Source organism: Meleagris gallopavo, chromosome Z (genome assembly GCF_905368555.1).
Source record: "Meleagris gallopavo chromosome Z, MGAL_WU_HG_1.1, whole genome shotgun sequence".
NCBI classification, from domain to species: domain Eukaryota; kingdom Metazoa; phylum Chordata; class Aves; order Galliformes; family Phasianidae; genus Meleagris; species Meleagris gallopavo.
The window spans coordinates 20,296,468-20,322,680 of record NC_139435.1 but is presented as its reverse complement, the minus strand read 5'-3'; the positions used below and the strand labels follow the sequence as shown (position 1 = coordinate 20,322,680).

At 38.3% G+C, this 26,213-nt stretch overlaps 1 protein-coding gene across 5 annotated transcripts in view; it reads right to left on the bottom strand.

Moving 5' to 3' along the window:
- RNF180 (ring finger protein 180) overlaps nt 1–25,601 on the bottom strand; it is a 74,209-nt gene extending 48,608 nt beyond the window's left edge. The window contains exons 1-5 of one of the 5 annotated variants that reach the window (XM_085213588.1): nt 25,300–25,601; nt 19,684–19,815; nt 16,208–16,303; nt 10,746–10,898; nt 9,441–10,394 (exon numbers count right to left, since the gene is read on the bottom strand). In XM_085213588.1, coding sequence (XP_085069714.1) covers nt 9,441–10,394; nt 10,746–10,898; nt 16,208–16,303; nt 19,684–19,815; nt 25,300–25,383 — 1,419 coding nt within the window. In that variant the 5' untranslated portion in view covers nt 25,384–25,601. The remainder of the gene's footprint in view (nt 1–9,440; nt 10,395–10,745; nt 10,899–16,207; nt 16,304–19,683; nt 19,816–25,299) is intronic. The other 4 variants (XM_085213587.1, XM_085213590.1, XM_085213589.1 and 1 more) reach the window with 4 other exon arrangements.
- Nucleotides 25,602–26,213: the final 612 nt, after the last annotated feature.

Here is a 26,213-nt window from a genome sequence, read left to right as displayed (position 1 = left end):
TGGTCTAGAGGGAGGTGTCCCTGCCTACAGCAGGGGGTTGGAACTAGGTGATCTCAAATGTCCAAAGCCAAACCCGAACTATTCTATGATTTTTTGATTTTGTGATTAACTGTCATAACTGCAAAGACAACAGGTTCTTTATACAGTCACTTTTATTTAGCAGGTCTCACAGGACATAACCAGAATTACATCAAAGCTAATCTTAAGTTTCCAGGGCCTGTTTGACATATGAGCAGTCTAACCACCATAATATAGTGTGAAGAAATAAATTTAGCACATCAGAAACACTTCTGTGCAATGTTAGCTCAAATACTTCTGCATGATGATCCCAGAAACAAATATATGGTGAGGACATCTGACTGCCTGCCTGTATTCAGACTGATTCATACAGAAGCACTTAGATATTTTCAGTATCATGCTCTTTTCTGGCAGTACAAAATCATGGATTCAGCTTGCATATAACCCTCACTGCATTCACATCAAATGTCCTGTGATGCAGGAGAGGATAGCAAGGGAACAGAAGAATAAGTGCAGAATTCAGCTTGCTTCTGAACAGGCTTATGGGGTCCAGATTGGAAGGGCATGATCCAGAATGATTATAGAATCACAAAATTGTATGAGTTAGAAGGGTCCTCTAAATGTCACCTGGTCAAACTCCCCTCACTGAACATGGACACCTACAGCTAGATCAGGCTGCTCAAATCCTGGTCTATCTGGGACATAGGTTCTACCGCATCTCTGGGCAACCTATTCCAATGCCTTACTACCCTTATCATAAAAAACTTTTTCCTTACATCCAATCTAAATCTCCCCTTTTTTAGTTTGTAACCATTTTCTTTGTCCTATACAACAGACTCTGCAAAAGGTCTGTCCTCTTCTTTCTTACAGCCCCACTTTAGATAAGGAAAGGCTGCTGTAAGGTCTCCCCAGAGCCTTCTCCAGGCTGAACAGCCCCACCTCTCTCACCCTGTCCTTGTAGGGGGTATTTCACCATTTGGATCTTTTCATGGCCCTCTGGATGCGCTCCAACAGGTCCATGTCTTTCCTGTGCTCAGGACTCCACATCGGGATGCAGTAGTCCAGGTGAGATCTAATCAGCACAGAGTAAAGGGGCAGGATCACATCCCTCTGCCTCTGCTGTGCTCTGTGTTCTCAAATAAAAATCTCTACCTGAAAAAAATTGATACACTTAATTTGCATCAGATTAAATTTAAATCTGAAAGCATGGAGCAACTATGACTGCTCTTAGAATACCCAATTTCAAACCCTCAGTCAGTCAGTGTTTTTATACCGAACATGGCATGGCTTACTGGGTCTATTAAGCCTTCTAGTTGGCTGTTCTCTTACACTGAATCGTTTCTGAAGATATACTGCATGCCAATGAAGCAAAGGTTACTGATTTTACCCACAATGAAAAGTATCTAACAATTCTGAATTGCTCTAAAACAAATAAATATGTTAGGATACCCTACCTGCTGATGTCTTTATGAAAAATGCAGCAAAACACTTCTGTAGAAAAGCTACACAATTAAATAGATATTGTTTACAAATCCAATGATTCACAGAGTATGAACCTACACATATTTAAAATAAGTGCTATAGCAGTTTTCCTGTTCGTTGTTGTTCTTAGGCTCTTGGCTTCAGTAACTGTACATTTAATACAACTAGACACTGTACATTTGTAAATTTCTACATTTAACTTAATTTCTGTGCTTCCATAACGCTCTGTCCTCTCTTCTGAATAGTTACAAGCATATGAATGCTTATGTACTTAAAAAAGTAATGTATTTTTGGGGCAACAAAGCATCTGTAATGAGAGCTATTGTTTAGGTATAGGGCAGCCTTTTCCAAAACATTCCTACTGAAAAAAAAGTATGTGAAATAATTTTTATAAGCTTTGGAAGGAAAGTCTAATGCAATACAAAGAAGTTAATGCCAAGTTCTCCTCGTGGAAAGAATGAAACAAGCACAAAAATTAGCCATAATGCAGTGGCAAACATTTTGATGTCAATTGTGTAATCATAAGTATCCACATGTTTGGCATCATTATAATTTGGCATTATTGACAGAGCAATATTCCATGACAACTATGCAGCTTTGAAATAAACTTGCTGCATACTTTTTGCTGATCTATCAATGCATGTAGTGCTTTGGACCATTTTTTCCTCAAATTTGTTATTTCTAAGAAAAAACAGCAGAAAAAAAATCTTACTGTTGGTCTTACAATATAGCATGCTATATAATTGTCATGAGACAATGCCATAGCTAAAACTATGTAATACTCCCAGGATGCATTATCACTTTCTGGGCACATTTTTTTTTTTCTTTTTTTTTTTTTTTTTTAGATTCCTATATGGCATTAAAGATTAACATGACCCTGAATTAATTCCTTTAAGATATGGGAGAAAAATGATTCTGCTATCAAATGATAAAAAATGTAACAGTTGCAATTTCAGACTACTTTTATAAACACATGTAGTAAGCAGATAATTCTAACTATGTTTAAGATATAGTCTTGTCCACTCAAACTTCATTTAGCACAAAAGGGAGGAGACAAGCACAAGAATGAATATCTGTTTTACCTAGAAGCAACTGAGGACTGAATTAGATCTCAAGGTGCATCTTCAGATTATGATTATCTAGTGTTAGCAACATTCAGGTGACTCAAGTACAAGTATTCCCTCTAGAATGGTCCTAACCATTACTTAGTAGAAATTAAATGTACCCTAAAGAATTAGGTATTTTAGTTTCTTAGGAAACACTGAAATCATTAGGCATGTAGTCTGAACTAGATTTCAGCTGTTTCCATGCCTATTTTTTCACCCAGAAACATGCTTTCCTTGTGAAAAGACAGTTAGGGGTCAGGCAACTTACTGCATAATAAGTGTTTTGTAAAATGATTGCTGTCGTTACTTGTGGTTCCAGAAGCACAACACAGAGCTGGACTGGTTTCTCAGATTTGCTTACTTACAATTAACCAAGTCAATTAGTAATTGGTACTGTACAATCACTGAAACTGAATTAAGTAAGAATTTAGTATAAACCTCCCAAGACACTCACTCTCACATTCCCAGAATACAACATACTGTGACAGTGACGACAAAAATTCTGTTTTGTTTTTAATTTTAAAAGTTCCCTGTACCAGAGATCAGAGATCATCTAAGAAAAATCTGTTTCTGTTTCGTATTTCTTCTAACACATAAAATCCGCATTCAGTTTGCTAGTCCACCAAAGTAAGTATCTTAATTTTTACTGTAACATAACTAATATTCTCAACTTAGTCGGGATTATAGACTCACTTCAAGGGGACAATTACATTCAGTACAAGCTATGTCAGTATGCAACCAAGAGCAACTACCATGTTCACATCTACTTAATCTCTGTAAATTTTCATACAACCTTGCCTCTTCCATAGTAAGCGAGATAGAACAGACTCCACCTAACAGTGGGGAAAAAAAACACGAACTCTAAAAATTTACAAAAATCTACAAATGCCCATAAGCAATGCTACATTTTCCTATTGTCTGTTCCACAACCCTACTTTTCCAACGTAATCAATGCTACAAAAACAGTGTATGAACCAAAGACAACCCGTCAACTCTATTGCTAATGGGAGTGAACACAGAAGCATTTGCTTTATGTGTCAAGATTAAGTCTCAGTAATCTTAACAGGTCTAAGAAGTTAAATACACTCAGGATTCTTCGGACTTAGGAATATAAGCAAATTAATCTGATTTAAGAACAGAAGGTCCTACTTGAGACACTCTTCTAGACATGCTAATGTTAGCTTGGTATGAAATACCAATACCAATACAATTTTGGGAATAGCTGGCCTTAAAAAAAAAACAATGTTGTCACAGCTTTAAGAGATTAGGGTGTTAGATCATAATATAGAAATCTTTTGCTTTATTAACTGTATTAGATTATTTTGGTATAAGCTTGTACTTTTGACTGAAGTAAGTGTTCATATGCTCAAAGACTACAACCTTCTACAGTATAAACAGTAAATACTACCTTTCCTTATATTTCATTCTGAAATGCAGCTACCATACAACATCTCTTCAGAATTTTACAGTACTACATAAAATAATTCATTTCACTGATACTTTTTTTTTTAATTTCCTACTAAAATCAGATAGCTTATCAACTTCAGAACAGGGAGGTTTTACAAAATCTCTTATTTCTATTCTAGTTGTGTGAGATCGTTTTAATGTTTAGAGTTACTTCTCCATGCACACCTAAATTTTTACCAAAAAAAAAAAAAAAAAAAAGTTGAAGAATTGTAAAGAAATCAATTCTTCTCACATAGTGTTATTTCCTGCCATATACAGACATGGTGAGTGGGGAGGAAGAAAATAATAACAAAAATAAACACTATCATGCTTGATACCGTAAAATTGAAGGGGGTTGTGAATGAGAAAAAATCAGGTATCTTGAACACAACAATGCATGAGTGATTAGTTCCAGAAACAGAACAAATCATAGCAATATGGAAATTTAATGCTCCTAGGAGTTTGGAATTTCTTTTTTTCTGAAAAAAAAATTCTACTTGCATTCACAGAACCAACGTCTGCTCTCTGTTTAAACCTCCAAGCAAGCTTCCAGATCTCAAATTTGCCATTGTTTTATACCCATACAGAGAGTCTGATAACATGAAAACCAATCAGAGATATCAAACTGACACAAATGCAGAGTCAGTGAATCATTAACAGTACAATCTGTAGATGTGAAGACACAAAATTGTGTAACAAGACAAAAACCAATCTTAAATTTTCTCCTTACTGTGTATTCATTGTCTTTCTATTAATCTGCAGTAAATTTCATAAATATGAAAGTACTTCTGAATTCTTACTTGTATTGAACCTTCATTTTTGTGCGCTGTGAACCATCTTACATAACTGTGCAATTCAGTCTGCTTTTCACATTGCGCACGGCGCTGTAACTTACCTCCATTAAGGGATCATTGTTCTTAGCTGAGGGAGAGCATGTCTTATAAACTGTTATTATCTAAGCTGTTTGTGAGTTTATAAAATAAACAACATAATATAAACTTAGAAGTGTATGCAAGAAAGAAGTATATAGTATTTCTGTAGTTCTCAGCTGCTCATCAATATGATATTGAAGTGGTAATATCTAACTAATATTAACAATGATGTATGCTATCTAATGAACACTGAATTGACAGCCAACAATAAAATACAGAGGAGTAGGAGACTGTGGTGTGTGAGAGGAAGTCCTGAAGTTAACAAGCAATGGTGCAGTTTATACAACAGAAAGAAGGAATGTCAAAGGGAAGTGGACAAGCTTGAAAAGTGAGCCCCTGTGAACCTAACGAGGTCGTTCAATAAGGTCAAGTGAAGGGTGTTGCACTTCAGTCAGGACAATCCCAAATATATGTACAAACTGAGAGCAGTCCTGTGGAGAATGACACAGTGGCCCTGGTGGATGAAAAGCTGGATGTAAGGCAGCAGTGTGTGCTTGCAGCCCAGAAGGCCAACTGTATCCTGGGCTGCATCAACAGAAGGGTGGCCAGCAGGCAGCAGATTGTAGCACTCTGCTCTGCCCCGGTGAGGTCCCATCTGGAATAGTGGATCCAGGCCCGTGGCCCCCAGCACAAGGCAGATGAAGAGCTGTTGAAGTGGAGGTCCAGAAAAGGACAATGAAGAGGATCAGAGGGCTGGACCACCTCTCCTGTGAAGTAAGACCAGGGGAGCTGGGCTTATTCAGCTTGGAGAGGAGAAGCCCCTAGGGAGATCTTGTGGCCTTCCAGTACTTAAAGGGAACTTATAAACAAGATAGAGACTGATTTTTTATATGGTCAGACAGTACAAGGAAGGCTTTACTAAAAGAGGAGACACCTAAGTTAGAAATTAGGAGGAATTTTTTTTATTCAGAGACCAGATGTAAGGTGCTGGAACAGGTAAGCTAGAGAAGTTGCGGATGCTCCATACCTGAAGGCATTTGCCAGGTTGGACAGGGCCCTGGGCAGCATGATATGGTGAGTGGAACCCTGCACACTGCTGGGGGTTAGAAGTGGATGATCGTTAGAGGCCCTTCCAACCCCAGCCAGTATGTTTCTATGGTTCTATGATCACACGAAGAGGTGGGTCAAAAATGACCCTAAAAAACTGCAATCATGAAAAAAGTGTGAGAAGACTACTGATAAAAGTAATTAAAGTCTAAAGTGCTGGAATTTAAAGGCATGCAAAAGGAGCTCCAAATGCATCTCATAAATCAGCAGCTTTTGCGTGCTGTCTCCCTCAGATGCAACTTCCTCTGAAAGTACAACTGCAATTTAAGAAAGGTAAGTCACTCATTTAGGCATGCATCTGTCATCGCTACTATCTCTTCCTTACTCTATAGTATATGACAGAATAAATCTCTTCATTACAAAGGTATCAGATAATAGCCACAATAAAATCAAAAGAAAGTACAATTCTCCCTCTGAAAATACAGTTGCAATTTAAGAAAGGTAAATCATGCATTTGGGCATGAATCCATCATTGCTAATACCTCTTCCTTACTGTAGTTTATAATCTGTGACAGAATTAATCTCTTAATTACAAAGGTATCAGATAATAGCCACAATAAAATCATACAAGTTTTGGTTCAGATGCTCCTCAACAGTCTTGTAAAATGTACTAGCTAAATAAAGATACTGCCTTATGTGTGCAGTATTGCCAGTGCTAGCAACAGACATCAGCTTTGTTCTCAGCCTGCAACGTCTGAACTGAAGCTGCATCAGGCTTGCTCTGACTGAACTTTTCTTGCCTGTTTTACTTGGTTTAGCTGTAAGAACAGTTTATCTAACTGATCAGATATCTGTGTCTACCATGATTTATTTTTGTTATCGTTGTATGGGACAACCACAGATAGCTGTAACAATGTGTTATTTCACATAAAATAATGAAGCAGTGTAAAGAAATGCAGATCTGCTAAGAAAGAAGAGAACTTCAGAAGAAGAGACAGAGAAGGCTCTCAGAATACTCAGTGACATCTGTTTTCAGATGGATCAGGATGATTTCCAAAATCATCTGATACTGATGAACTGATACTGCAGTTTTGAAGCTAGCTCAGCAGTCTTCCTGAGCAGAAATAAAATATAACTGGAGGAGCAGCAAATGATGATATCTCTGTCAGAGATATTTTAGAATACAAGTATGAGCTTCAGACCATAGCAAACAATGCAAATATAAAAAGATGTACATAAAAGAAGAGTTTGTAACAAAAATCTTCTTAGCTATAGTAATAGTTCCGAGAAAAAAATATTAACACTAGCAATTCCTAGACTGAAACACTTTATGTCGTAACAATACACTGCAGAGCTAGAAATCCCTCCTGAACACAAAGATGCTCACACTTGTGTGCACAAAATGCTTATACACTCTACAGGCTCTAAGAGATCTCCCCTGCAGAACAGTCAAAGGAAGCTTGGGTCCCTCTGCTGTTAGCAGGGCAGCTCAGTCCTGCGTGTACTCCCAGTGCAGACCTCCAAGTGTACGCGTATGTCAGAAGCTCACAGAATTGTTCCTATTCACAATTTGAGATTTATATACTTCATCTTCATATTAGCTCACATTCTTCACAACACAACTTTTATCAACATATTTTGGCTTATTGCAAGACAGGCAAAGAACTTGACAGATGAAGTTACCATGCTATGAAACAGAAGTAGAGAACTGCATGATGCATTTGCAGATCTGTTCTCTCAAACTGCTTTTCAGAAAGGTTTTAACTAAAGATAAAAATGAGATATATAGTACTTGTAGTGAAGAGAGCTTGGAAGAGATGCATCCACATAAGGATTCTGCTGCACTGCAGAAAAGCACTTAAATGAAACATTCCTCAGTGTCATTTATCAAAACTCTCTCATTCTATCCAGTCAGAGGTTTATGATGTTTTTTGTTGTTTTTTTTTTGTGAGGTTTTACTATCTCACTGCTTAAACATAGGTGCTAAGTATGCTGAAAATCATGGCTAAAGAGTCCCACAGCTCTGTTTCTTATTCTAAGCAGCAATGTAACAATATGTACATAATTACCAAGAGTATCTGAAAAGAGTATCTGAAAGCCAGAGAGAAATGAAAGCAAACCTGGAAGAGAAGGGAGGACACCTAATAAGGAAAAGTAGTAAGAAGCATGGTCTAACATGGGAAAGATTTAAAGTTTATCTTTTCCTCTCCCCAGTTACCACAAATTAGGAAAATATGTATGGCACTTTGCTCTTAAAAGTAACATCTAGCAAAGATGAAGGTGGCTGCAGAGACTGCAGATGACATGGCTATGCAAATGCTCTTATGCATCGTGCCTTTGCTCTGTCACTTCATTCAACAAAAATAAAAAGACCTTGAATTTTTAAAAGCATTTAAGGGACTCTGACATTCTAGTAATTCTTAAACTTGTTAGAAAATAAATATTTAATATTAAGACATACAAATCTTAGAAAGGTTCTTTACTTTCAGTATCAGTGTACCGTTATAAAAATTGAACATGGTTTCCAAATTTGGCAATATGAATTTAAACAAAACCAAAAAAAAAATCCCAAAGATAAAAGAACACACATGCAGACTGAAAAAGTCTTATGATATGTCCCTTCATATTGTCAAGCTGGTTCTTAAATTTAGTTAAGAGTCAGCCTCCAGGTAGCTATCTCTCAACCCTGAATTCATTGTTCTGCTTAGATTCTATACTGTACTCTAAAGGTTCTAATGACAGTATGTAGGAAAGAACCTGAAGTCACTTACTGCCTGAGTAGTGTAGCATTGTACCAAAGCATTAGGAGGGAAAATCATTTATGTACAAAGGACTGATCCTATGTAACCTTCAATTTTGGTCTTCGTTAGATAGTCTGAAGAGGGAAACCATAGCCCATGGTACATGAGATAAAAATATGCAACTTCTTTTCATATTTCTAGGTAAGACATTTAGATACTGAGACTTATATCTTAAAAAACAACATTCAATTCATTACCCAAAGAAAGAAATGTTTATGTTACAATAAATAATAAATGCAGACACCTTTAAAAATAAAGTTTGCTGCAAAGATAACCTAAAATGACATTATGTAGTAGTTAGGAAATTCTGAAATACTATTGTTTCTCATTTAGAGATGTGAATGTGTAGGCTACCTTCAATCACATTGACTAAATTTTACTGTATTTCTTCCCACTTCAGATTTGCTGTTACATCACAAAATATTAGGAAAGCCAACATAAACAAGTTTTACATACATATCCATTACAATTTGATTTTATATAGGAAAAAGCGGATTGGATTGAATTAGACAAATTACATGCAGAAAGAGGTTGAAATGCCTTGTTTGCAGGATAACTAACCCTATACAGCAGCACTATATTAAAACCATATACTAAGAAACAATATCAAAAGTAATAAAAGTAAGCCAAACAAAAGAAAAAATGCAGCACACACTTTAAACACCTACTTGCTTCTGTAGCCACTGTTCTCGCCGCTTTTGTTTTCTCCTTATGCTTTTCAACTTGTTTTTTTCTCTCTTACTCAGGTTTTGGTTGAATGAAATACTTGTAGACTGTACAGGACTCTCAGGTGCAATATACTGTTCCTCTTCTACAGCACTTGCAGATGAAGCAAAGTTCATCAGAAAAGATGACCCATCAGCAATGGCATTCCCAGAAGATTGTCCAGTAGCTTCAAAACCACATTCATCACTTTCTGTGTCTCTGTGTACCAATGTGGTACAGGACAAAGCTCGAAACCTTTTTTGTAGTTTGCCAGCACTTGAACTATATTGGACCTGAAAAGTACTATGATTAGACTCTAATTGCAGGTCACCTGGTGATGACGGATTTTCATTTTGGCCATTTGACCATTTCATGTGGTAAACTGGTCTCGTACTGGAAGTTTCAAATAACACAGGTGACAAAGCAACTCTCTGACTGATATTTAAATCCAAACTGTGTGATCTTCTGTGAAAAGGTTTTAGCGTGCATGCATCATTCAAACAGGAAGCAAAAAGATTTCCTTTTTGATTTAATGCCTTTAAGGGAAATTTTTTACTTTCCATCACAAATCTGGGAGATCTCACTTCTAGACAAAGTGCTTCTGTAAATCTTTCAGTATCGTTGTTATTCCTTCTGGTGATGTATGAAAGCTCTTGGGGGCTGATATCTGAAACTGCTGTTACCATTTCATGGCAGCTACTCTTGCTAAAACCAGACTTAATTTCACAGAGAGGTAAGCATTTTCCTGCTGACTTTGCCAATGTAACAGAGTGAGCTGCTTGATAATCAGTCCGACTTTTGCAGAAATGTATATTTACTAGCTGTCCACAGGAGCATTTTGTGTTGCAAACAAAGTTAAAGCCCCCTAAACGGGCCTCACAAAATGGACAGTGCAGTTTTCCAACGGTCCACTGTGCCTATTAACAAAAAACAAATCATCATTCAACACATTCATTACAAATCTAAGATTAGGAAATCATTACTATATTTACTTTTGTCCTTCTACTAAAGGGTTTAGCTACTGTTTTTCAAACACAAGAAAAGAGACTCCAAAAAGAAAATCCACCATAAAAAATGTTCCAGAGAAAATGTTCACTGCTTACTGAAGCGATAATTAATTCTAAGTGATAACTATTCTAAATGTAAGAATTCTAGTACTAACATACACTTCAAAATGCAGGGGCTCTAAAATATTTTAATAATTTGTTCATAGGTAGAACAATACCATTGAAAACATTAGATCCTTTTAAACAAGAAAATTGATTTACCATGTTAATCTGGAACTGGCAAGCAGAGTTTCTCAGCTCAGTTTTCTGAGCGCTGATACATTTCTTGCATACCAAGTACAGTGGAAGAAGATTTCTCACAAAGAAAATATAGGTTTTTTTCTTTGCTTCTCCACAGAAAGCTTGAAATGGTTCCTGCATTTTGGTAGTATAACAACATAATCTGTATGAACACACCATCATAAATCGCAAATACTGTATCATTAGGGATGTGTTTATTTATATTATCAGCATTTTTATGAATCTCATTTCAAACTTAATGTCACTCTTTGAAAAGGAAATACATATCAAAGACCTAAAATCCCATTCATAGTTGCACAATTATACTCATCTGTTTAGTTGAAACTTTTTTGAGGATTAAAGACATGCTAGTGTTTGCAGGATCACAGCCCAGATGAGAAACATTATTATCGACTCCAGTCACATGTTATTCACTAGTGTGCTGGATGTGAAATTAGCAACTGATACAGAAGCTGCCTAGCATTTCTAGAAAAAGCATTGCTTTCAGTTGCAAATATCTTTGCAAGGTAGTTTAGCAAATGATTCCATGGCCAATATTTGTCTGAGTGAACACTTCTGGAAGCTTCAGTACAAGCACTTTCGCAGTTTCAGAAAAGATGTGTGTGGAAGAAAAGTTATTTTTCACATGTAGTATTGTAAAAAGTTACAGAAACATTTCTTTGAGAAACTCACTTCTGCATAGTGCGTTAAAAACATAAAATTTCAAAAAGTATCAAAGATATGATAGATGAGAACCTATTTAAATCTGGACATGTTATTAACTAAGAGAAAAACAAACCTGTTAACATATACCTAAACACAAACAAATCCCACAAAATTCATTAAGCATGCAGTCCTAGTTTGTAAGGCTGACGAACTTGTCTCTATGCCATTCCCTAAGAACGATTAAGCGAACTCAGAGATTTACTTTAAGTCTCTCATACTCTTGGATGCTTATGACTAGGCACTAAAATTAAGGAAAAAGCACTTATTAGTGCAGTAGTAACCTCAATCTATAGACAGGGAGAAGGAATTATCTACAAAGATTAGGGAAGAAAGCTAAGAGGCTGGCAAACTGGAATATCAGAGTTTGCCTTGAAAAGCAGGGAACTTCAGTGTTGCACAGAATCATAGAATCATAGAATGGCCTGGGTTGAAAAGAACCTCAAAGATCATCTAGTTTCAATCCCCTGCTGCGTGCAAGGTTGCCAACCACCAGACCAGGCTGCCCAGAGCCACATCCAGCCTAGCCTTGAATGCTTCCAGGGATGGGGCATCCACAACATCCTTGGGCAACTTGTTTCAGTAAGTCACCACCTGCTGAGTGAAAAACTTCTTCCTAATATCTAACCTATCTAACCTAAACCTCCCCTGTCTCACTTTAAAGCCATTGCCCTTGTCATATCACTATCCACCCTCAAAAACAGCCATTCTCCCTCCGCTCCTTCAAGTACTAGAAGGCCACAATGAGGTCTCCCTGGAGTCTTCTCTTTTCCAGGCTAAACAATCCTACTTCCCTCAACCTTTCCTCACAGGAGAGGTGCTCCAGCCCTCTGATCATCTTAGTGGCCCTCCTCTGGACCTGCTCCAAGAGCTCCATGTCCTTCCTGTGCCGGAGGCCCCAAGTCTGGATGCAGTACTACAGATGGGGCCTCACAAGAGCCGAGTAGAGGGGGACAATCACCTCCCTCTCCCTGCTGGCCACCCCTTTTTTAATGCAGCCCAGAACATATTTGGCCTTCCAGGCTACAAGAACACATTGCCGGCTCATGTTCAGCTTCTTGTCCACCAGGACCTCCAAGTCCTTCTCTGCAGGGCTGCTCTCAAGGAGATCTTCCCCCAGTTTGTATAAATACTGGGTATTTATCTGTGCACTGGCACAGATTGTCCAGAGAGTTGTGGGGTCTCCTCCTTGAAGATCTCCAGAATCTGCCTGGATACAGACCTGGGCACCCTGCTCTGGGTGTTCCCGCTGGAGCAGGGGTTGGGCCAGATGGACCCAGAGTGCTCTGCCAACCTCAGCCACTCTGTGATTCAGGCAAAAATGGGAAAGCTAGAGATCGTAGGGAAAAAAAAGTACATCCCAATTGCCAAATGTGCAGGGAAACTGGGAGATCAAGTGCGGTACAAGGGAGTCTGGGATTGATTTAGCATGAGCTTGGTAAGGGAACGATAAACCACTGACTCAGTTTAAGAAGTAACAGCAGAGGCGGTGGCAGTGGGAAAACCAGCAAGATCTTAAGAAGAGCTTAGGATACACAGATTTAAAAATGGTCTCCATAAAGACAGAAAAGTAAGAATGTTTACCCGAAGAAGCCAAACAAAATGAAGACTGATAGGGAAATCAGAATTCTAGTAAATAATGAGCGGTAGCAACACTGATCAGATATTTATAATTATTGAAGATTTGCTATATATTAATGTGTGCATGAAACCCAATGAGATTGGTTAAGAACAGGGACAGATGGCAAAAAAGAACTGGCTGGGAAGCAGTGGGCTGTTGCAGGCTGCAAATAGACTTTGTGCTTATGTAAAATGATTTAGCCTTTGATTCAGGAGTCATAAGGGAGAAAATAACACATGATCACAACATTATTCAGAGCCCAGGAGGATCTATGGATAAACCAAAATTGTTTTAAAACCCCATATATATATCCATAACCTGCAGCATCTTTCCAGAGAGGTCAGAAGTGAATGAAACAAGAGTTCTGAGGATGTGAAAGAGAAAACAAAACACTGATACTGAAGACTTGCAAAGAGTACTGTGTTCTGTGCCTCGACAACCAGAGAAACATTGCTCTTCTGCAATCTTGAGGAAATACTCTAAACCTCTTCTAAGCAGTCACTGTCTACAGGTCTTTTATCTCTTAGGCCTCCAAAATGAACCTTTGGGTTTTCATATGCAGAAAGATGAGCATTTACAACTAACGTAACATTAATTCCAATTATACTGAAATAATTGAATGTGCAAACTGCTATAAAAATTGGGTCACTGTGATCAGGCATTCAAGATTAGGTTAATCTGTAATGCATGAATGAATGTAAAGGCATGAAAATACCTTATCACCCTGCTTTTCTTTTTCTTCCCAAAGATCAATATTTTTGAAGCAGATGCACTATTCTGTCGTGCACTATTTAGGTCCAAGATTTCATTAATTTTCAGAAGAGATTAATTAATGTTTAAGAATACAAAACAGACAGACATTGAAGGAGAATGAAACAAGTTTCCTTAATTTCTAAATGCTTAGTTTTACAGTCATCATTTTTTCTTTGCACTGCCATTTTCAGAGTGGATTTGCTTAGACCAGAATTGTAATTTCAGATACAGATTAAAACAGAATAGAATATAACAGAAATATATATGCTTTTGCATATATAAGAGAACTTGGATACTGAAACCTAAGCAGAAAGAAGTGCAAATAGAATGTGCTTCTCAAAATCAAACATTAATTTGTTTGCAGGGCAAACAAAACCCACTGATTTGGCTTACTTCTCCTACACCAGCAGAGAAAGACTTGGGAAGTTCTGGTGGATGAAAAGACTAACACAAGCCAGCAATATGTGTATCCAGCCCTGAAGGCCAATGTATCTTGGGCAACATCAACAGAAAGGTAGTTAGCAGGGAGATGGAGGGGACTGTGCTACTCTGCTCTGCCCTCCTGAGGCCCCACCTGCAGTAATGCGTCCAGGCCTTGGGCCTGCAACACAAGACAGATGTGAACTGAGCCATGAAGATAATCAGAGGGCTGGAGTGCTTTCTTACAGTGAAAGGCTGAGGGAGATGGGCTTGTTCAGCCTGGAGAAGACAAGACTCTGGAGAGACCTCATTATGGCCATCCAGTACTTGAAAGGAGCTTATAAGCAGGAGCAGAGCAACATTTTAACAAGGTCTTATAAAAGATGAGAGGGAATGGCTTTAAACTAAAGAGGGGAGATTTAAGGTAGATATTAGGTGGAAATTCCTTACTCAGAGGGTAGTTTGGCACTCAAACAGGCTGCCCAGAGAAGCTGTGGATGCCACATCCCTGAAGGTGTCAAGGTCATGGGATGGGGCCATGATCAACTTGATTTGGTGGCTGGAAACTCTGCTGATGGTACAGGGTTGGAATTGGGTGAGCTTAAAGTCCCCTTCTTACCCATGCCATTCTGTGATTCTACAAGTAACATTTAATTTCTAGACCGAAAAAAAAGAATACAGTCAATAGAAACAATAATTTCAACAGTTGTGAGATGTCTTATACTTTTCAATGGGCAGTTAAGATTCAAATGCATTGACACTAGCTTGTCATCAGACCTTGGAATTTCCAAGTAAGCAAGTATTTTCTAGTCATATAAAAAAAAAATCACATGTAAAAGAAAGAAATTATATCATATTCCAACAATCAATCTCTAAAAAACCTTCAATGTTACTGTCCACAAGTGCTAGTACTAAAAGATACAATGATCAGCACAAACCAAAAGCCAAAGCCTAGATAATTCATACATTTTTAATATATAGTCACCATTGTGAGCTATGCATTCCCTCCAGCAGTGAACAAGAACCTGCATGCCATGCTCCTGACAATCTGCACTGGCTGAAACACACTACCCACCATCTCACAATGTACACATCCACTGTTAGGTCACCTTCCATGTTCAGCAGCAGTCAATGAATATCAATGGGGGCACGTAGGGGAGCCTGTTAGGTCATAGATTGAACTGGTGACGGAGCACATGATGAAAGATGTCACTGACTCATAGAGCATAGGCAAACTGTTTGCACCTGTGCTGCCCATGTAACCAGAAGGTGTGGACCAAGTGAGGAGTCACCCTGGGGTCATATAAGGGCCAGCCACTGAAAAGAGAGTGTCACTTGGATGTTGGCTTTTTCCTGTGAAGAAGTGCTGTACGGCCAGAGATCCCCTTTACCAGTTGGGTGACTTCAGCTCTTCTTTCTGTATATGACTATTGGCCTACCTGTGAATACTTTGTCTGGTTTTGCCAAGAAACTGTCAGAAGCCATTTTGCTTCCTCATGAGCAGAACAGTGCATTTTTTCTTAATGGAGGAATTCAATTCCTCACCTTTCCTTTGTATGCACTTACATGTCAGATGTTGTTTTGCCAGTCTGCCCCGCTGCTGCCATATCTTGTATATCAACAAAATGTAATGGAATATCAGTGGGAAAGTTTAACTTCTACTGACACACCATAACCATCTGCTTATGGCACGGTGGGCCAGCATCAGAAAGTAGGAGGCATTAGTTTCAGAGCAGCCTTTGTACATAAGAAAATAATACATATAAAAGTCTTCCATAATAATATATAGTGTTACAAAAAAAAATCCTTCAGTTACAGACTTCTCTGTAATATATATAGATCTTTTCAGAGAAGTATCCTTCAAATTTCTTCCCTCCTTATTTGATGTTTTGTTAAATGATAAAGATACAAGGAAGAATATATCTACCTTCTCAATGACGCATTTAACCCACTCTGGTATAGCTTCTAAGCTCACATGCCAAATGTTGCAAGACTCCTCAGCAACAGCTGAATGCCGTGATATCTATTGAAAAAATAAATACTGTATTGTTATTCAACATTCATGTAGGATTTTTTTGTTTGAACATAATCAAATATCAGCCTCCCAAATTCAGTAAATATTTTTATTAACAAATGATACTCAAAGATGCTGGTACATTCTTTAAGCCAAAAATCAAGTAGATGCTGTCAAGAATATACTATTTCTGAATCTAAGGACATTGGACAGACTCCACTGTGCAGATGGAGGCGTCTGGAGGTGTTTTTATTTTGTTTGCAAGAACAGAAAGTATGCAATAGCTGATCTTCCATTATATAAGGAAACTGATTTCACATGCTCTATCAGCTGGTACAATTTTCCATAAAGGCAGGAAGAAATTAAGTTATAGTATATGAAGACTGGTCAGTATTGGACAATTTTTGAATGTCAGTTTTGAATGTCAGTAAAGTTCTAAGGATGTGTAAGACACAAGCTCTTATAAGTGTCAAAGTCCAAAAAGCCTTTGTTAAAGGTGATAAATGTCGAAAAAACACTGACTACTACTTTACGGAACTAATGGGAGTAAAAATTTTATTCTGAGAATTTAAAGTGAAACATATACTGTAGACAAACTTATAGAAATTCTCCACTTAATGACAGCAGAACTGAAACAGATTCATTTGCTGTATCTATGATATCACCTTCATCTTCTCTATGAAATAGACTGCATGTACTTCAACTCAAGATAAAATTCTGATTCAACTTAGACCTAATTCTGATTTAAAGTATTTATAATGTATACGCAACTTCAACATTTAGTTTTAAGATTTGTTCTAAGAGTATTCTTTTACTCATATTTAAGCAACATATTCAATTGCAAGCCTAAAATTCAAAAGGGAAAGATGACATACTGAAAATATTACTACTCTATTATTTTTTTTGTCTCCTGCTGACTCAGAAAGCAGCATTAAATTACATTTATCTGCTATCTACATAATTAGTGAAAGAGCACTTTCAGTTCTGTTCAAAATAAAGATGGATCTTTACTATCAATTTAAAGTTCCACTATATTTTGCCATGAAAGGAGTGAAAATCCACTGCAAACAAACAAAAAACCCTTAGTATATACCATGAAAAATATTCTACACCCTCATGCTCTGCAGGCAAAAGGAGTTTAATCATAAAAGAAACCAGCAAAAAATTAATCTTTCTAAGATTACAGTATGTTAGGAAATTAAGATCTATACTATGGGAAGTTGAGTCCACCCTGAAATACAGGAAAGCGTATTGTGGTGACAACCAAGTCACCTTGAATCTTGATACATTTGTAGTGACCTTAAAAGATTCACTTGAAAGGTACATCTGAGTACTTCGATGAAGTAGCACAGGATACATTTGTACTTCTGCTTGGCCCCACAGATTGTGTCAGAAGAGCTGCACTGCCTAAGGAATGCACTAGACTTGACTTTGCAAAGATGTCCCCTTCCACAAAACGAAGTGTAATGTAAAAAAAAAAAAAACTGCAAAAAGAACTAAAATTGAAAATGTGATCACTGTACTTTGCAATATGAGAAAGACAGGAGTATATTCTGAGAGTTATTTTAATAAGGTACCCACAAAACCTATACAGAAAAGGGGAATTTCCTACTATGTATGCAGCAGATGAGTCTTTGCATTCCCACTTGTAGATATCATCTCATGCGCTTCTCAACTACAGACACACATTATATTCTGGAATAACAATGTTCCGGAACTGAAGTTTTCCTTCTGAATTTATAGGTATTTATGTAGTCATAATCTGGGCTTCAATTTACAAATAGAGTAACTCCACTAATAAGGCACTAGCAATACACTGTTTAAGAAGAAGCTCAAACAACTGATTTAATTGCATTTAATATGAAAAGATCTTGATTAGAACAAAGTTATTATTGTCAAGAAATATCTGCATCCAAATACTGCTGACTTTGGAAATGCTTTGCTTATTTATTCAAAAGGACTAACATTACTGTTAAATTTTTGCTTCAGAAAAAGCCATTTAAAATTTTTACTTTTGTATTGTTGGAGAGGCACATAATGAGTAGGGCAGATTACCATTCAAAAATACTGAGCTTTTAACTTTAAAATAAATTCCAAAAGAAGATCCTAAACACAACACAATAATTAGTTTATCATTTTTTGTGTGTTTGATATCTAGCCTTCCTCTAGAAACAGTTTTTAGGTGAAAAAAGGCTTTCTTTCAGTTGTTTGAAAAGCTAAGTTATTAGAAAATGCTAAATACAATGAAAATTCTTCTTGCTGAGTCCTGAAATGATATGCCTGGTAGACTAAAACTCAAGATCAGCTATCAACCCAGATTAAGACTCCAGAAATTTAGCAACTGAAAGTCACAGTGATTGTAAAAAAAAAAAAAAACAGAACACACACAGAAAAAAACAAACCAAAAAGATGCTGCTTTTAAAAGGTAGCCTTCTGAAAATGTTCCGTGTTACAGATGTACATGAGGTGAGTGTATATCCTGCCCTCTTGCAAACCTGTGTGTTAAAAACATTTGATTTCTGACTACCAACCTAAATGCATATAGATTAATAAAATAGGGTATATTATTAATAATAATTATGCTAGGGTCTTCATAGTAACTTTGTTTTTAACTTCAATGGTTATGCTTTTCTCCAGTGCTAAAACAAATGGTGCGGTATTTTATTTCTAGTGTATTCAAAACCAAATAAAATTAACATATTCTATTCTATTTATTTTTTTCTCTCTGATTCAGCACCATAGGATGTAAGCACATTGTTCTTGGTGTACTTGGAAGGACTCTAATTCTTTATGATAACTAACTTACAAAGCAATAAGAAATATTTTGTCACTGTCTTATTCTGTATGATCATTTTTCTCTTTATTTTAACAATATGACACAAGTTACTAAGTGGTATTTAGCCTGGCAGTGCATCAACAGTATCTGTGCGCAGACTATCCCCTGCTCTTTCAAAATTAATAACAGAGATATCTGATCTAGGAATATTTTACGCACAGTTATCTACCAGTTAACCAGAAATCAGCATCAGCACTTAAAATACACCTTAGAAATAAAGAGTTCCCTGTTAAGACAAATTATAACAAAACAAGATGCAAAGATAAAACTGATTTTTATATGTAAACTGGTACCAATATATACACAAGCAAGTGGACAAATACATCACAAACATCAGCCAGCAGGCTGCAGAATATTAGGTAATTGTTGATTACCTGGCTTTGATAGCACTACTGCTTACATCTTTCTCCATGGAATTGTCCAGATTTTAGTACTTATCTTCACAAGCAAATCTAGTGAAGGAAAGACTAACGATTCTCCTTTATCAAAAACCAGTAGCACTGGAAAAAGCTAAATAACAAGAACAAAGCAGCCCTTCAGACACTATACTTACATCAGATGGCTCTTTTCCATAACATTTTGCAAGGCAAACAGAATTTGCTATGTATTTTCTACATCTCCAGCAACGTAGCACATCAGTCTCTTGGTTACTCATTTCAACTTGTGATTCTTCAGCTTTGTCAGTCTATTTGAAAAGACCATAAAAATGTACAATTCAGTCACCTGTTAAAAGCAACATGGTTTTTTCTTTTGCAGCTCTGAAGTCTATCAGTCTATACCTCCTCTTCGTGATGGAAGAGGCTAATTCTTTGTTTACAAGCATTCCCTGATTTTGTACAGCACATCATCTAACCACTTTAAGAAAGTAAATAAAAACAGCTTATCTAATTTCCAGGTTGCATACAGAACTGGAAAACAAAAATCCCGAAATCTCAAAAAAAACAACAACAATCTCCTCAGTGCTTGCAAAAGAGATGAGAGAACTTCAGCCTTCCCAATTACAATCTCCTCTTCCACATCATACTATTTCCTAGAGCAGGTCCACAGAAACAAGTCATTGTTGCCCGATACATCTAATACACACATACAGACATTTATGTGATGTCACATAACAAAAGTTAATGCTGACATGAAAACAAAGGCTGTTTACTCAAAATGCCCCTAGAGGCTTGTTCTCTTTCGTAACATTATGTAAGACGATCAGTGCTACTGGTACAACCAAGATTTTAACAGACCTAAATCAACTTCCTTATAAAACAAAGTTAAGACTTAAATTAAGGACAGGCAAATATTTTTCTCTCTATGCCTTGCTATCTTACAATATTTCTCTGGTGTCCTCTAGCCTTATTCTATAACTTTCACTTTTCTCATGTATTTACTAAAGGTTTTCCTCTTTCTTCCTGCTTCTGTTTTATCCCTTTCTGCTAGCTACCTGGAAAAAAGCAGATCTTTTATGCATACACAAGCAACTGGAAGATTATGCTACAATTATGCCTGCTTACACAGTCCCTCCCATAAAGGAGGCTGTGGTATAAAATCTAAAACTAGTAATAAAATAATCTCTGTTCTTCCACAGTCCAAATGTCTGATTCTGCAGTTCTTTCAACTTTACTTTAATGTATTTTTTGCTCTGAGGTCATCAACATTTGTTTCCATTATAGCCATGCGGCTTATTCAGTCACATAAGCCTTTGCATTTTCCCTATTTCTGCCTTGTCTTTTCCTGCCTTGTTTTCCCAATGAATAGAAGACTAGGAAACAAACATACAATATTTGTCGTTTTCCATTTATATCCGAGGTTTTTTCAGCAAATTTCCTACATTTTCTGAATATGTATGGAGTCTGAATACAGTTTAATGAGGAAGAACTAAAACATGATGTTCACACATCACACGAACTCAAATGTGTACAAAGCATTCAGTAACTAGATCCAAACTAAGAAAGTGAAATCAAGACAAACATTAAGTCTGTTTTTTCAACATCATGATAAATTAAGATAAAATTTTCTGAAGATTCCATTTGTCTTCTTTTCTAGATGAATGGAAGTCGTTAATGTACATTTAGATGGCCAAACAAAAGATTATAGAAGAGACAGTTATGGATAAGGCAAAATTTACACTGGAAAGTCTGTTCTGTTTGTGACAAAAATTTGATTATTCAAATGCCTGAAGCAGAATCTCAACTTCTTCTTATTAACCTCAGTCTGTGAAACAATGTGAGAAAGACTAACATTAAAAAAAAAAAAACAAATTCAGGTTCCATAAGGTTTTACAGGCAGTATGTACAATCTGCAGTGAAAACTATGACACTGGACTTTGGAGAAATGATCACCAGTTACAAGTGTGCATTACTCAAACACCTTAATGTTGTTGGAATTAATCTGTTCTTGGCAGTTTTATAGCACTCCTAAAATTAATTTAATCTTAAAATTCTTACAGCTCAGTGGGAACCTCAAATCTAAGACTCAGTAAGGCCTGAACAACTCTGCCTAAGGCTAGCTCAAATGGGAATTTCAGGTGCAGCCATATCCTTTTTACTGGTGATATCTGTCTTGTACAGCATATATACTTAATCTATGTATTCAAATTGCATATATTTAAGTCTCCGTATGTAGCCTATTTCCTTTATACTAAGTAGAAAAAAAACCGTTTTGTCATTTGATCCAAAAGCTGCTTCATTTGATAACGGTGATACTTGCTGAAGTGGGGTATGAAACAAATAGTGATAGAGCTCTGAACAGACAACAGGCTATTGAATGAATGCAGTTGCTGCACTTAAAACACAATGCTCAAGTCATTTAAGGAAAGGTTGCCTAATGAAAGGGTCACATTCGAAGCAATGTAAACATTCCCTTTACCTGAATATTGCCTAGCAAGGAATCATTGCTATACTGCAAAATCTAAGTTTTATTTTCTTGTTAAGCACTGTAAGTATTTGCTTAGGTCTATACCTTTAAAAATAAATGAATGTATAATATACTATAGATTTAATAATCTGCATACCTCAAGTTGCACAGTGTGACCAAGGATGCTGACACTAATCCAGATGAAAAGAAACATCAACCCTGAAATTCAAATACTTTTAAAAACAATATTACAGTGAGTGAAGTGTTCTTCTGGTCTCGAAGAATTTAAAAAGGAATGTAACACTACTAAAATTCTACATGTATGTCCCTTTTTGCAGATCTTGCTGAAGGCAGAAGAAATTACACTAACACATTACAAAGGTTTCTACACATATCACTTAAGAAAACAACAGATGAAACATTTATGATTTTTTCAACAAGCATTCATTTCTATTTGATTTACAAATAACTTAAACTGGAATTCAAATAAAAGTGGACACACAGAGTTCAGAAGTGTTTTTATTAATCAAATGTTATTTAGCCATAGTGCTCTGGATACATTTCAATATATATACATTTTATTTCTCATGGTTTGCCTTTAAAACTGCTACAAAGCACCCTATTCTCACCTTGTTTCACCTTTCAGCGCCAATGTAAAGACCTGAGATTTTGAGAATCAGACACACAGAAACTAGATAGTGTCCCCCTCAGTGGGCCTTTCCAGGTTGGCACAGGGCCATGTTTGTTGTGGCCGTATTGCTTCAAGATTATTTACCTTGTGTAAGCTCATACTTGCCTCCAAAATAACACGTAGATATATCCAAGTGTAAAAAAGCCTATGCTCCTCTATGGCTTGTTTTTATATCTTTCAAACTTTTCTTTTGTGATTCATTCTCAGAAGAGCCTGGAACAGAGAGTTTCTTCAACTCAGAGACTCTATACTCTCTCAAAACATTTTTCTAACCTTCTCTTAAAAGGCTTCTGATGGAGATTTTACAGCCTTCCCTACACTTCCCAACACTTCCCTAACTATTTCATTACTTTGTTATCTTCTATTATTATAACCCATGTCTAATCTAAATTTTCATGCAATTTAAACCTTACTTATTCCCTTATTTGCTGTGAATTCAGAAGACAAAATGTCTTTTTTCCTTCCACACAGGAACACTTTACAACTTAAAGTTTCCTTTCAGACTTGTCTTTGGGTTAAAATAAAATAAATTCTTTAACTATCTCCTCAAAGATCATGCTTTTTTGATCTCCACCTGTCACTACAATCCTGTGAACTCTTTGAAAAGGATCATCTATCCCTACACAGCTGTGTTCCAGTCTGGCTGCAGAACTCAATATGAACTCAATATGAAGTGCTACCAGTATTGACCTGACCAGACGAATTCTCATGAGGAAGAAAAGGTAAGGACATTGCCTTCTTAGGGTGGAAAATAACTTATGATTCACTAGATTTCTTTTTAAACGGGACACACCAGAAGATTAAATAATTACTGCAGTGAATAACTGGTAAATAATTTCCACGTGCACTCTCTGTGTGAGCTCCTCAAGATTTTCAGGCTCATACATGCTCATCAGTATGTTAAGTGAAGAAAAAACAATAAGAACATTTTTCCCTTCTCCTATCCATCTGGAAATCCATGAACAACAACACAGAAAGCTAGTGGGATTATTGTGAAAAAAACAGTAGGAATCATGTGAAGGATGAAGCAGCAGACAAATTGAGAAAACACCGGTAATCAGCTTCCTGTTTACTCACCATTCCTCGAATGGGACGCTTTGCCTACTGGCAACCTCTCATAAATAGAAAGTCCTGCTTGATATTTTATTCAAGTTTCTTATACAATGCAAACTCCATAATTTATTCAGCTTTGGTCATCTGCTCTCAAAAATACTGCTACAAATCATGAAATAAAGCCCCGCCAAAGTTTCTTAAATGTGCAAAAGACTAAACATAAAAATGTATTTCCGTTGAAAGCCTGATCTAGCATCTCTCTTCAACTAGGTTTGCCTTCCTCTCAACTGCATAAAAGTGGTTCTCAATGCTTTTTGTTCAAAAGTCACCTGTGACCCCATCAGGATACTGCAGCCATGAAGCTGACAATAGTAATTAGATTGCAGCAAGGAACTAGGGCACATTAACTAAGCACTAGTGACAGAGAGTCTTGAAAAAATAGTAGATGCATGGAAGCTTTGAGGTAGAGTGACAGAAGCGAGATGAACTGTGTTGGGCAACAAGTGTACGTACCAGAAATTCCTATTCCTGAAAAGGGAGGAACCAACACTTTGGTGAACAGGAAAACAAGGAGCTCAAGCACACATGAAAACTCACTGCTAGGTTGCAATCCCCGGTGTTTTTCTCTTTTAAAGAAACACTTGTAAAAGTACACTTAATCTGCATTTCTCAAAAAATTCACGTTATAAGGGGAGAAAGAAAATGACGTTCAGGCTGCCATGGCAGCAAAGCAGCAACATGTGTGAGCTGATGTGCACATCTCTCCTGCAGGACTGTGAACTGCTCCACCAGTGCAGCTGTTGTGAACTCAGCCCCAAGTAACGGTCCACTGCTGATGGAAGGGTGGTGGGCCTCGATATACTCTCTTCCAGCAACAGTAGTAAATTAAAAGGCAGTTAATCTTAAAAATAGGAAAGAATGTCCCGCTTGCAATGTGTTACTTAATTTACTAAAAGATCCTGCTGCACACAGCCAAAGTCGACGAGTCTACACTGTACATCAAGAGAATATGGAGTGCTTAAATTGCTTTGACACAACAGACAAAATGGAAAACCAGGGTTTGGCACATAAATTTCTTCTTGCATGAAATCCCACTGACTGTTCCAGGACTGTTTAATGGTTCTGTACGTATAAACACCGGCTGCCGCACAAAATAAAGGTCGGGCAATCAATAACGTCCTGGTGGCACACACACGCTTCCCACCAACAGACACCGGCCCACAGCCACAGCCAACCAAGCGTCCCGGCCCAGCCGCCATCCTCCAGCTCACATCCCCGCCGCGCCCGCCAGGCCCCGGCCGGACACCGACCGCCTCGGAGCGGGGCCGGGGGGCGGCAGCCGCCCCGTGGGTGGCGCATGGAACGCTGGGCCCCACTCCCGCACGTTGCGGGCGCTGTCAGGCGGCGGCACCGCTAAGTAAACTCTGAAGAGAAGTCGGGGCTCCCGCCGCCGCCGCTCTCCGGCTCCCCCCGGGGCGGGCAGCACCCCGAGGGCTCGGTGCAGGTGCCCGCCCTTTATCGCGCCCCGGCAGGGCCTGAGGGCCGGCGGCGCTGCCCCTCCCCGCGCCCTGCTCCGCTTACCGGGCCGCGCTGCTCGAAGCTGCGAGGAGGAGGCGACGCCGCCGAGGCGGGCGGGGAAGGGGCTGCGCAGCAGCAGCTGCTCATGCGAACGGGAAGAGACAGGAGACAAACGGCTGCGGAAAGCGCTCAGCCACCGCGGTGCCCGGCCGGCCCTGCCCGCCGTGGAGGTCACCCAGGGGAGGGCCGGTCCTCTCGGGGGCTGCCGCGAGCCCTCCCCGCGGGGTGCCGGCGGGGCACCTCCGCTGTCTCCTGCCTGGCAAAGGGGGAAGCCGGGGTTGGGTGTGCCGGGCTGGGTGCGGCAGAGGTGAGACGCGGGTGTGGATTAGAGAGAGCTGAATAAAAACTTTTCAATAAAAGAAGGAACAGTAACAGAACGACAAAAATGCTATGCGCTGCTGGAGCGCTTTCCATAAAGGCAGCAGCGCAGGCGCTCAAATGCATTAGGCTTCTTCAGGTGAGCAGCGGTGCCCGCCTGTGCTCAGGATTTTTCAGAACTCAGGAACAAGCTCTGTCCAGAGTGATCGCAGCCAGACTGGAACCAATATGAGCAGAGCAACTGCAAGCAGCAGGATGCATCACGTACAGCAGTGTATCAGCTCCTCTGCAGCCTCTGAGTGCCTTAATGGGCACCAAAGCAAAGAGAAATTTTAAATGAAATATGTAAGTAGTTTTGTGAACTTTTACATGGAATTGCTGCAACTCGTGGAGCAGTATGGGAGAAAACCTAGACACACAACTGGGGGGAATGCACCAGAGGACCTTGCTGTCATCGAAGGGGACCTCAACAGGCTGGAGTGGTGGGCTGATAGGAATCTCATGCAGTTCAAGAAAGTAGTGCAAGTCCTGCATCTGGGGAGGAACAGTCCAGGCATGAGGACATGCTGGAGGCATCCGGATGGAAAGGAACTCTGCAG